Here is a 13,019-nt window from a genome sequence, read left to right as displayed (position 1 = left end):
GCTGCTTGTGTGTGTGTGTAGCTGCTTTGCTGAACTGTACGGGGGGGCAGGGGCCTTGTCAGGCACTAAGCCTTTATCTCTGCCCCCCACGCAAAACTTACCGCAAAACAAATAAAAAAAAAAAAAAAAAATTTGCCGTCTTTTAGTCAAAATGGGAAAAAAAAAAAATTATTTTACACATTTAAAAAAAAAAATGGAGACAACAAATGTACGAACATCCATCGTATCTGGTTTTTAAAAATGTGTAACATAAACCAGCTTGCCTCTCGACTCACTCTATTTTAGATCAAATTTCTTTGATTTAAAAAAAATTTGATTTAAAGCGGTTCGAACCTGATGCCAAGGTTCGAACCGAATCAGCACACACCGTAACTTTAATTAGCAGTTATACAAGATTTTCTGAAATTTTTAACAGGAAAATGCCGGTCGACAGAGCTCTCGAATACATGGAGCTTTATGGCACCAGTTTCCAAAAAAAGGCGAAAACAAATTCCATTTTCTCGTTTAAATTTTTTAAAAAGAAATCACTTCATTAACTTTTGAATAAGATGACTTTTAGTACTGAAACTTTGGCATATGGTTAGAACCGCTAGCACTACATTTGAGTGTAGAATAAACGTTTGGCGATGCATAGTTTAGTTTTGCTGTGAAAATAACTAAATATTTTGGGGGGACACTTTTTTTTAATTAACAAATATTTTGAAAAATAAGCTTGAAACCTATTTTTTTTATAAACTATCTCTTTACTTGCTTCGTGTTTTACTAGTAACAATGCATGATTATGTTCTGTCAGAAAATATAAACAGAAAATACTATAGTATTTTGTTTGCATGACTGTGATTGAGACTTAAAAGTTATCACTAGTGTGTTGTGGCAGCATCCTCACATAGGTGATATTCTGGACAATATTGTGGCATTAATATGAATAATTACCTCAAATTAATAATAATAATATTACTTTACTTTCTAATACAGTGAAACCTGTTTAGAACGAACTCATATACAGCGAATTATTGTGTATATCGAACTCACAGACAATTTAAATAAAAATGCATGTAAAAAGTATGTTTTAGAACGAACAAAATATTGGCTATATCGAACTTTTCTCCCTGGGAAGGCTTCCGAAAGCGCGCTAGCAATCGTCTTCTAGCCTGCCCTTTCCCGCACAAAAGAACTAGGAAAAAAAATTTCAAAAGCTCAAGTTGCAAACAAGATTGAGCGAAGAGAAGCGATTCAGAAGGGGGAGAAAGCTAAAACAAATACACTCTGCACGCACGCACGGAAAAAAAAAAACTTTTCATCCCAAAACGTTTGCCCACGAAGAGAAGCAATTAAAAAAAAAGATAAGATAAAAAAAAATCTGCACACATGCAAAAAAAAATATATATATATATTTGCCGCGTTGTTACAAGGTAAAGAGATGAGAAAGAAAGAGAAGCTCTTGGCCGTACAACGAAGTCATAGTGGAAGTTCGTTGTAAATGTTTTTTTGCTATATCGAACTACTTGCTATATCGAACTGATCGTAGCGTTTTCTGCTGTTTGTTATAAACGGGTTTGACTGTAGTGTCCGACAGCAGCCATAGAAGCCTTTTCTTATTGGAACACTGAAAACAAAAATAGAAACCAAAGCATCGCCTGAATACATAAGGGCACTGAACAGTTTCACCCTCGGGCACTATAGGCCTTACTATCATAAACAAGACTATACAGTGCATATTCATCAATTTACTATAAGCATTACTATCAAAAACAAGATTATAGGGTACAAATTCATTGAAGTGCTACTATTATGGAAATTATACACTTGTATGCTAAAAAAGAAGAGCACGGAAGGAAGCAAAACAAAGCATCAAATGCTACCGATGTTTTACTTTTCCCAAGAAACATATCGGGGTAAGAAATTACATTAGAGAGATACTGAATTCTAGACATGGGTGAAGCATGAAATGGGGTGTTCGGGTAAGATGGCGAAATAGGAGAGTTCACAGACAATATGAGTGAAATATTATCATTTTGTCCAATAATAACATTGTATAAAAACAATGAATATGTAATATATAAACTTAAAACTACCCGAAATGGTGCGCAATGTGGACTAAAAGTGATTTTACTACGCAACAAAGCTTGCCGTTTTTTGAACGCACGTTTAACAAGATTAAAGTTTTATTTCCGGTTGTATGCACAAAATATGCATTTTATTTTTATTTCATGATAGATTCAAATTATACCCTGGTATTGGTAAAGAAATGAAATTTAACAGATTTTAATTTGTACATATAATATTGAAATTATATGAAATAATGATAGCTACGTTTGAGCTTTCTGACGATATCAATGTCATTAAAATATCTTAAATAGGCCTGATGTAAGAAATTCCAAACTTTTCTTGAAATTATAAATAGGAGAATGTCAGACATTTTGTTTTCATATTTTAAAATAAAAGATTTCTTTTTTGTTTCATTTAGCATAATAAAATCTATTTTTAAAGTGTCTGAGAAGAGTCCTAGTCCAATTGCTTGAGAAGTGACAAAATCGCGAGGGGTCGATCTTGCGATCCCCGACAGATGGGAGAAACGTCAGTTCTGGCCTTGGCCGATTCAATGGTAAATAACTTGAAAACAAAAAATTTCCGCCAAGCTCGCGCTTCTTTCACTGCAAGAAAAACCATGCCTGAATCGGGATGAAGACACACAGATACTTTCTACGCTTTGATAGCGATATGGCACTCTGGGGAATGGACAAAGTGCTCCACAGCAACTGGAGTGAGGACGCCCAAGGCAACCGGCTCGGAACGTTTTACTGGGCGGGTGCTTCTCGAGGCATGTGCCATGCTTCGTGCCGTTTCCTTTATTTTTGTGGCCTTACAAATATGCGGGTGCTTTGCACACCTACAGTATGCATGCGCAATAGCACGGAGAACTATCGAGTGTAGTTATCGGAACGATTTACTCAGCCTAACTTAGCATCTCAATAAATACCGTTCCCTGTAGGCACTTTAATTTTACATACTAACAGCAGCGCCTTCCTGCAAAACAGTATTTTAAGACAACTTCGAAACTGATATGAAAAATAAACGAAGGCGACGCAGCAAAGTTATTTGTTTTTTTTCTCCAGTCTCGGGGTTTTGTCTTAAAATATGTTGAACACCATCACCAGCTAGTTTCAGCCCTAACCTTTTGTTCATTGAAAGAGTAATCAATAACATCCAGCCGTTCTCAGTTTTTATCGTATTGATCAGCCAAATCAATCGCTAAGCGTCGCTACCTTTCTAGCAGACGTCCTCGTCCTCCTGCGTCTTGAAAGAAAGGGCCTGCTGAACGTTTATGTCGCGAAATTTGTTTAATTAAAAAAAAAAATGAACTATTCAAGTTGCAAAGGTTTTCTCGTCACTTCGTAATGTCTTGCACAAAAGCACGTAAAAATTACTGCACCGCGAATCAGAAGCCTAGATCAGAGACTACTCAGCTTGGTAGCCTCCAGTAGATGAGCTTAGTGCCAATAAATGAGCTACACTTCAGACAGAGCCCTTTATACTGGCTCTGGCTTCAGAGTAACGACACTTCAGCCATATTGTGTCTTAATATCATGGTTGCCAGCTATCTGAAGCTTTATCTGAAATTCCTGGAAACACTTTTCTCTCCTTCAGAAATAATGAAACATATCGCGACAGAGAAAAACAATACCACCGGACGTTCCTAACACTGTATCTAAAGCTGAGGAAGTCGCATTTTTATATAGCGTTCGATCGACAGTTGCGTCTGCTCTGCTCTCAGCACCAAAATGGTGGCACACACCAGCAGATCAGGGAACGAAGTGCCAATACTCTAAGCATAGCTAGCTCGTTTAGTGGCTCTAGATCAGGGTGGAAAATATACATTTAGGTGATGACATCTGGCCGCTCTTCCTGCGGAAAGCGAGCGACCAGATCGGTGTTCAAAGCTAGCCTCGAGCCAGGAGTAGTTAGTTTCGCGCTGGCGCGGAGGTGTGAGCACCGTGGATATGACTGGTCTCTCCGCGGTGACCACGGTGTCGGGGGCGTAGCTTGCTCCCCTTTTTCGCGGTGTAGTTGTGGTGTGCGGCCAGTGGCTGGCCTCGTGTTTTGCTTTGGTGCTGTGTCGATCACAGGGGCCACCATCGTGCACGAAGGTAAGCCTTAACCCGAAGGAGAAGTTATATTATAAGGAGGGGAAAGACGTGCTTCATTCCCTACTGCGATTTGGGGTATTTCTTCCACCTTGTGCAAATTTACTCTATCCTGAAGCCTCCGAAGTTCGGCAACCGTAGAGTATAGCTGAAGGGAAAAGGTCATTACTTGACGTGTCAGATCTCGGAGTTCAGATCAGAACATACAATAAAAGCCCGTTGTCTCCTCATCTCGTTGAACAAGTGAACACCAAACTTGACAGTCTAATTTCTGTCAAAGACTGGCAATCCGAAGATGTCTGGGCAGAAAAGGCTAAAGGAACCAAGGCTGTAGACTGCATACTATATTATGTAACTGGGTTTTTGAGAGGGAAAATGAAAAAAGCTATACGCTGCCCTGCATGCCGATCCACTTTAGCATCGACAAGAACACTTCTACTAAAGCAGCACTGAGAAACGTGAAGAACAGAGGAGGCATTACACACCCCAACAAGAACCTTTTCCAGCTACTGAAGAAAGCGGAACAGTTCTTCGTGCAAAATAAAAGCCTCAAGACTGTCTACTGGGACACAATCGACAGTGTTCTTGACACATGCACAATGACGTTTCCATGCGCTGAACACAAAGAAGAAACAATTATAGATAAAATCGTGAGGGTGCAGGCGAGCTGGTGAAGATTAACCATGTTGAATTAACCTGAGACTGGGGTAGAGAAGAAACATCAAAACGTAGAAGGGACAGAAAATAGACAGGACGACGTCTCAAACTTAGCTAACTCATTTATTTAGTCCACCTCCTTATATAGTACCAATCTCAAGGTCATCTCCACCAACACAAAAGGACAAAGTTATACAGATCAAGCGCCACAGCCTTCATCACACAATGCAAGAAGGTTGACAATGTTTACAGGTCGACGCGATAAGGCAACATCCATCCACCCTCAAACTTGAACAAAAGGATCTCTTCCCTACTATTCTATACACAGTTCATACTTCTGAATAATAACACGCCCTCTCTACAAAAAAAAGAAGAAAAAAAAAAAAAAACCTGAAACGATAGTAGAGCCAATACACGTAAAGACCCCCCCCCCCCCAAAAAATTACACTTTTAGAAAGCTTTTTGAGTTGCTTCCAAACTGTAGTGAAGCCTGACTTATGCAGTTGCCTAGGGAGACCGTGCGGATAAAGTCCGCGAAGGACAGTTCTAAAGTGGAGGTCCCACGCCCGTCTTCCGCCACCATCGCGTAGTCCGCTTCGTCCAGCCCGCGACTCACGCGATACGACGGTGCGTGTGCTTCGTTTTTCTTTTTTTTTTTTTTCTTTTTTTAGAGCACAGCTTTTAGGCGTTTGTTTCCGTGTTGAGCGGCGTTGCCGTCGGCATAACCGCGCGTTGCATTATGGAACATTTCCCTGAATGATGTTACACGTGGCGCCACTCAACTTGGCAAAACTTTCCCGCTAAATTTAGCGGGGAAATTTTACCCTCGTGACGTCGCCTGAATGAATGCGACAACACGTGAAATTTAGCGGGAAAACTTTTCTTCTAAGTTTACCAGAAAAATTTCCCCGCTACATTTAGCGGGGAAATTGACGTCACGTGACCTCAACACCAATTCACTTTCCTTGCTAAATTTAGCGGAAATTTTCAGCTAAATGGGAGGGGATGAGGAAGTGAGGGTGTGGAAAGGGAGGAGGGGCATACCCTCCCTTCCATACTTTTTTCTCCTCCTCGAGAGCTGCGCTCTAATTCGGCATCACAAAGAATTGTAAACATCTTTCTTCTTTTTTTAGATCAACATACTTTTAGTTTTTTAGAAACCGCAAGATATGGGTTTCATATTTTTTGTAATTTAATATTGAGCGTGTGCCTTCAGTGACCCACGACTTTGGTGATTTTTGGTGGTTGTGTCTGAACAGCAGGTGACCATGGAGAGTGAGTGAATGTGACTCAAACCGAACAGTTTTCAATCGGCGGTTTTCGGGAGGAAAAAAGTGAAAGCTGTTTACAACTCCCCGTAACGCCGAATTAGAGCGCAGCTCTTGAGGAGGAGGAGGGAAGGGTACTTGGGGGGGGGGGGGGGTGAAGTGACCTGGGGGGGTCACGTGACCTTGAGGGGTCACGTGACGATGCCGATGATGTCATTAGTGACGTCACTGATGACGTCATCAGTGACGATGACGATGCGGACTCCGATGACGTCATCAGCGATGATGCGGATGTCGGTGACGTCACTGATGACGTCATCCGTGATGACGACAATGCGGATGCCGTTGACGTCATCAGTAATGATGACGATGCGGATGCCGGTGAGGTCATCAGTGACGTCACTGATGACGATGCGGATGCCGGTGACGTCATCTGGGAGGTCACGTGACCTCGGCGGGGGGTCGCGTAACCCTGGGGGTGGTCACGTGACCTTGGGATAACCTTAGGGGTCGTGTGACCTTGGTTACGCCGACGGCGACGCCGCTCAAGCCGGGAACGGGCCCCTAAGAGCTGCGCTCTAAAACACCGAATTTTGAGCTGCAAGTTGTGTTTCTGGTAGCTGGGCTCTCTTGTCATATACGGTACAAATAAAAACCTTGGCGGGCACATATCATGTCAGTGTCCATTTAAACATTCAAGTGTGTTTGTGTCGTTACATAGAACATTGTGCATATTTCTGGTATTTCTCCGCTCATGTGGGGGAGAGAAGCCTGTCAAGCAACACACGATTTGCTTCTCTGCCTCCGCACTCCCAGTGGAGACAAATAAAGTCTGCTCAAGGAATCGGTGGCCGAGTGGGCTGACACGTCTCAGCTCGAGGTGTGGAGCGAAAGCTTGCGCTGGGAGCCTCCTGGGTTCAATCCTCACCCCCGCCCGTTTCGATCTGGATGAGTTTCGTACCGGCACGCGTTTGTGTGATCACTACTGCGTGATGCACGTTAAAAACCCCAGGCTAGCGGTTGTACTGCCCTGGCTAAATGTCTCATTACAGATAAGAGACTGGTCACCCGCTGAAGCGTACCAACATCAAGGCTGTATAAACATACAAAAGCAAGACTTTTTTTTTTCTTTTTAGTTTGCTCGGTAATCGGAGCGCTGAGTTTCTGGGAGAGGAGGATTTGCCCATATGGAGGAGAAAACGGGACACTGACACGCTGACACCCTCCAACAGTTTTGTTTCATTTTTCTCAAGGAGATTTGTTATGGTGTCGAAAGGCTACTCAACCAATATTTTGCTACAGCGTCACATATATTTTTAATAAATTAAAAAACGCAACTGCTGGAAGCCGAAATTAAACTGGGGAGGAAGAAGAAATATAGAGGAGGAGAGATGTGACAAAAGTCAAGTGGCTGTGCAACTTATTCTTTTCTTTCAGTTAACGTATTTTCGGCTTTTTAGAAGACACAAAAAATTGGTATCATAAGCCCCGTAGCCATAGCAACTGGTAAAAGGATTAACGTCGCAGAGTTTGGCCAATGGGCGGAGCAAAGGCCGCCGCCAGCGCCGAATACTCCCCCCGTGGCTAGAGCGTAAACTAAAGGTGCGACACAGCGTCGACCAATCAGCAGACCGCAAGCGTTCAATCTCGGCCTCTCGGTGACAGTTTGCTCTGGGCCGGCTTGCTAGAGCAGCGTCTCAGCTGAGACTGGCTGAAAGAAAACAGTGCAAAGGATGGGGCGCGCGAGCGTCTCGAGACGCGGACTCCCGCTCGGCTCGTGCGCTGGCTTTGGCAATGCTTTCTTTCCCCGTCTCAGCTGAGACGCTGTTTCTAGCTTGTCAGCATTGGTTTGGAGCGCACGTTCGTTTATTCTACCCCTGGATATGAGCGTGACGAAAACCTTACATGCGCAAAGTTTTTAGTCACCAAGAGTTATACCTAGTGTGCCTTCGTGTGCGCTTTGCTTAGGGTGGAAACATCTGGCCATTTTGTCCCACACTTTTATTTTTATTTTTTGTTCAGAAGCGCGTGAAAGAGCATGCCTCTGCACGCGTTTGTGGCGCTGACTGTACTATGGCGACATTTTGTTTTCGTCGATTTCTTTGTATTTTACCCGTGAGCGCGTGCTGTCGGCATCGGGTACTACGAAGCAGTGGCGTACGCAGGATTTCATTTCGGGGGGGGGGGGGGGGGGGGGGCGGACCAACGGGAGAGAAGGGGGCAAGATAAAAAGAGGAAAGAAACTCCAAGAGGAAATAAAAGCATTTTTGTAGTTTTGTAACAAACTAGGCATTCTTCTATTAAATAATTAAAATAAAGTTGTCATATTGGTTTTGGGATGATTATGATACATAGAAAAGATGCCCCGGAAATTCCTCACCAGGAAGGCATTTGTTTTTTGCTTTTTTTTATTTACAAGTCACGTAAATTAACAGAAGACACCCGAGATATTAGAAAACAACAATCATAAAAACAAATATTTTATAAAGCACGACCCCAATCCACGAAGCGTCCAGTCATCGGGGCTGATAAAACAACGATGTATGAGTAGAAACGCGGAACGCCTTGATAGGTGGACTATAAACACTGGAAAGCGGCTCCACCATAAATCTCCCTATCATAAGCTCATTTAACCATAAAAAATATCACGTGATTTGTTCGTTGGTGTAGATTTCTATGGTTTCCGAAGCCCGTTCACAAAAGAAAGTCCAGGCGACGGGTTGAGGACAGTGCGAAACGGCGAATCACCTCATCGACATCAATCGTCACTTCTCGGTGCGAATACAGAAGGGCAAGTCCTACAAGCCTCGCTTGAGATGTTGTGGCGCGCAGGTAGGTCTTCAGGCGTCTCAGGGTGGAGAATGAGCGCTCAGCGTTCGCCGTCGTCACGGGGAGCGTGACCAAGATCTGAAGAATTTTTCGAATGTTCGGGTAGAAGAGGGGGTCACACGCGTCGAAAGCTTGAAGGGCACTCGCTGGAGCATTTCTGTCCTTTTGCCACTTGTTCCGCCACAGCCTCAGCTCTCCGATTGCCTGGCTCCTGTCAACGTCCTCCGCGTAGAAGTCGAGAAGTGTGTCTTCAGCAACTGGGTCTTGGAGGTTAGAAGCTACTTGCGAAGGAAGAACGCAGCTGAAAGAAGTTAGAACGGACTCATGTTTTTCAAATCTTGCTTTCAGTTGGCTGTTCAAATAGTCCAAGAAGGGTACGCAGACCTGAACTCGATAGAACGACTCAGGGTCGTTCAATGTGCTCACGTTACCCCGGCGTCTTGGTAGCTCTATCACTGTGTCAAAGAACTCGGCTGCTTTCGTGGCTCCGTCAAATATGCTTTTGAACTCATGTTCTACGTTCTGACGCATTTGTCCTAAGGCTGCATTTACTTCCTTTACGTAAGAAAGGGCTGATGGCAAGTCGATTGATACAGCTTGCAGGGCCTTTGACAGGGGAAGTGTCAACGCAAGAGCCTTAGCCGCTGTGTGCAGGCTGATTAGAAAGGCACTGGATGATGCTGAAAGCAAAAGCATATGTGCCCGAGATGCGTTGTCTGAAGCTCCACTCTCGTCCAACTGCTGGAGAGCAGCAGCAATGGGTTCCAGCAGCTCGATGATTGTCAATATGCAATCATGTCTCTCCACCCATCTCGTCTCACAAAGCGACACAAGGCGCCTCTTCCGGGACTCCGGGCAAAGAAGTCCAACCTTGTCTACCAATACTTTACTTCTGATTGGAGAGCCCCGGAAAAATGAGCAAATCTCTCTGACCGTGCTCATGCAGTTCCTTATATCGGGAACTGTGGCTGCATCACATAGCACAAGGTTGAGACAGTGACTTGCGCAGTGCAGAAACAATGCCGATGGGTGCTCCTCCAGTACCGCAGCTTGGACCCCGTTCAGCCGTCCTGACATTGCCGCGGCCCCATCGTAGCCCTGGCCTCTCAGGTATCGCAGATTAATTCCCACGCCGCTCAGGAACTTGATGATTTCTTTTGCCAGTGCCCTACCGCTGAGATCATGCACTTGAGCGTACCCAAGGAACTCTTCACGAACCTCATCATCTTGCACGTATCGGACACACACGGACATTTGCTCCAGACCACCGATATCCATCGTTTCGTCAGCCAGTACGCTAAAGGCCTTGGCCTCGTTGACCCTCTTGACGATGCTGTCTTGTATAATATTTCCGCAAAGGCCAATTAGCTCGTTCTGAGTACGAGGACTGATGTACGTTGCGTTCGCTGAGGCCGTGGAGAAGTGAGTTTGAAGGGAGGCATCCCCACATTTCCCCCTCATCCGTAGCAAAGCTCGGAAGTTGCCATCGTTTTCTTCTGGGTCTTTGTCGAGCATCAAAGGTCCCGAGTCATTATGGCCTCTCAGTGCAATGCCTTGCCTTCCGCAGAAGATGATGGTGTCTATCACAGGCACAAGTCTCTTGCGGTTGTTCTCAACCGCTTGTCTTCTTTGGTTGTCGATCTGGCTCAAGATGTTCGGCCTGCTTCCAGATGTAGTTTGAAGAAAGTTGTCTACGGACACCTGAGCGTCCATGTGGTGCTTACTTGTTTGGTGGGCACTGAACACTTCGATGGCCTTCTTCCAGTTTGTGAAAGGCGCCGTTATAAGTGCGCCAGGCTTGACGTGATCTCCTTTGCCTAGGGTCCCCTGACCTAAAAGCACGCAACTTCGACAGAAAACTCCAGAGCGGACGTGCGAGTAAGTCAACCAAGGCCATCTTTGCAGCCAGCTCATCTGAAACTTCCTTTTCCAGCCCTTTCCAGATTGGACAGCAGGAAACTTGTAATCGCTGTCTGGGGCCCATGGCTTAGTAAGCAGATCGCGTTTCACTGAGTCGTCTAGGCCCTTGCATCTGGTCTCGCAGTAACAGCCGATGTCGAGTTTATCCCCTGAAGCGAGGCTGGGAGTGTCCAACGATCCTGCAGGATATTTTTTGTAAGCAAAATAGTCAAATATTGCTATTTTAACTTCATGGTAATTTAATCAACGCACATGATTCGCCTGCCTCCGTTTTAAAGAGGAAATTGACGAAGATTAACATGGTCGAAGTACGAACTGCGGTTCATTTCTGGGAGCAGTATTTAACAGAAAGTCAAAAATACATTGCTGCGGTTGGGTGACAAGGTGGGTCGAAAAAGAAGCACTAAGTTTTGAAATAAAAGCCTCATTGGCTATAGCTGGTTGCATACGTTTTTGGAGGTCAACACGTCATAAAATAATAGAAAAACGAGGCTACGCTTGTAGTCCACTGGGCTTTCATTACGAGACTGACGTTTTCTAGATAGATAGGCAACCACTGCGTTGTTGTGAATATACGTTTTCTGGATATATTCACAACCACTGCGTTGTTGACCACAAAATAAACGAGGTGATAACGAAGTAGTTGTAACAATATATATCTTCTCCGTTTCGCAGCGAGCACGGAATTGTACGGAACACACTAACGCATTTCTGGCGCTCCGTGCCATACTGATGCTGGGCTCCGAGTCCAGTAGCAGTCAACACGGATGTCAGGCGGCATGCAGTGCACCTGGCGCTCATTGCGTCTCCAGCTGGTCAGCCGGGCCGCGCTAGCAGGCGACGCCGAGTAAGCACCGCCTCTGGAGTTCAGTGGGTCTGCGCCGAACATCCGCAGGCCACGTGCGCCCGCGTGTTCCCTCTAGGAGTGGACCTCGCTATATATTAAATGTGTGCGTGTGTGTGTGGGGGGTGGAGGGGGGGGGGGGGGACGAGACATCGCGCACAGCGGCATGACTGCACCACTGCGACCGCACACCAGAAGAAAGAAACGTGCACTGTGTGCTCTGCAAACGTCGTAGAGCGCAGCCAACGCAGTAGCGGCCAACGTTGCCGGCACCAGTCCCAAAACCAACATTATGTCAGTACCTGGTAATGGCGCTGACGTCTGTGAGAACTATGTATAAGAATTGTGCCTACCGGATTCATGGGGTTTCTCGGTGCTTCTTGGTTTGAGATGGTCCACTGATGCGTTCCCGATGCTTTCCAACACTTCCGCTGGTTTTTCCTTCTCAACAGCCGCTTTCTTGGGCTCTCCTAGCCAAACATCCAGCAATGTTCTTTTCGTTGCCATGTGGCCACGAAAGTCACTATCTCTCAGTGCGCACACTCCTTGAAGTTTCACTAAGAAACGCGGAAACTATTTGACTCGAGATCGAACCGTGTCGCTCATTGTCCGAGGAGCCAATCGGATATCGCTCTTTTTTGGACCAATGGGAGCCACGCGGTACAAAACAAACGTATACAATACAAAATCCAATTAAGAAAGGACACGTGCACATACCCCCGAAAAGTCCCAAAAACCTTCGCCCTGACTGTCGCCGGACACCGCTTCCAAGAAAAACCCCTCGTCGGGGTGCAAGACCAGTACCAATGCTTCTTCTCAAAATAAAAAAAAAACAAAAAAAACAAGGCTACAAAACATCGTGGGGCCCCGCTTTGCTCGAGCAAGGCAAAGCGCATGTATACGCACCCAGAGCGGGGGTCCTCGAGGAACAATTAAGGGGGACACGGGGCCGCTCTGTGGCGACGACAAACCAGCCCTGGCGACTCCACGAGAGGGACTCGCGAAGCAATAAAAGTCGAAGTAAACAAATATATTTTCTTTCCTGAGTAACGCTACGCAGCGCAGCATATAGCTCACAATTTACTTAGCAAATGGGATATGCGGCCGATTATACTAATATATATATATATATATATATATATATATATATATACATTATTCTTACTATGCCCTAAATGGCATAGTGCGTTCCCTCCCTTTTTTTTTTACAACTTCACAAAGTTGGCTCCGCTGTTGTAAAAAAAATATACAACACCGTTTTGATATTGATGAAGCCGAGAGTCAGTGACCTCGCCCACTCCCCACTCCCCGCCCCCCCCCCCCCCCCCCCCGCTCAGAAATTTCGGGGGGGGGGGG

The 13,019-nt window shown here is 45.2% G+C and overlaps 1 protein-coding gene across 1 annotated transcript; it reads right to left on the bottom strand.

Moving 5' to 3' along the window:
* Positions 1 to 8,764: 8,764 nt before the first annotated feature.
* Positions 8,765 to 12,170, bottom strand: LOC120837642 (52 kDa repressor of the inhibitor of the protein kinase-like). The gene is made up of 2 exons (XM_040207150.1): positions 12,017 to 12,170; positions 8,765 to 10,998 (listed from the first exon to the last, which is right to left on the bottom strand). The coding sequence occupies exons 1-2, from the start codon at positions 12,168 to 12,170 to the stop codon at positions 8,765 to 8,767; spliced, it is 2,388 nt and encodes a 795-aa protein (XP_040063084.1).
* Between the last annotated feature and the right edge of the window lie 849 nt (positions 12,171 to 13,019).

The sequence above is a fragment of the Ixodes scapularis genome, unplaced genomic scaffold (genome assembly GCF_016920785.2).
Source record: "Ixodes scapularis isolate PalLabHiFi unplaced genomic scaffold, ASM1692078v2 PGA_scaffold3__209_contigs__length_174095766, whole genome shotgun sequence".
In the NCBI taxonomy this organism is placed as follows: domain Eukaryota; kingdom Metazoa; phylum Arthropoda; class Arachnida; order Ixodida; family Ixodidae; genus Ixodes; species Ixodes scapularis.
This window is presented reverse-complemented; position numbering and strand designations above follow the sequence as displayed.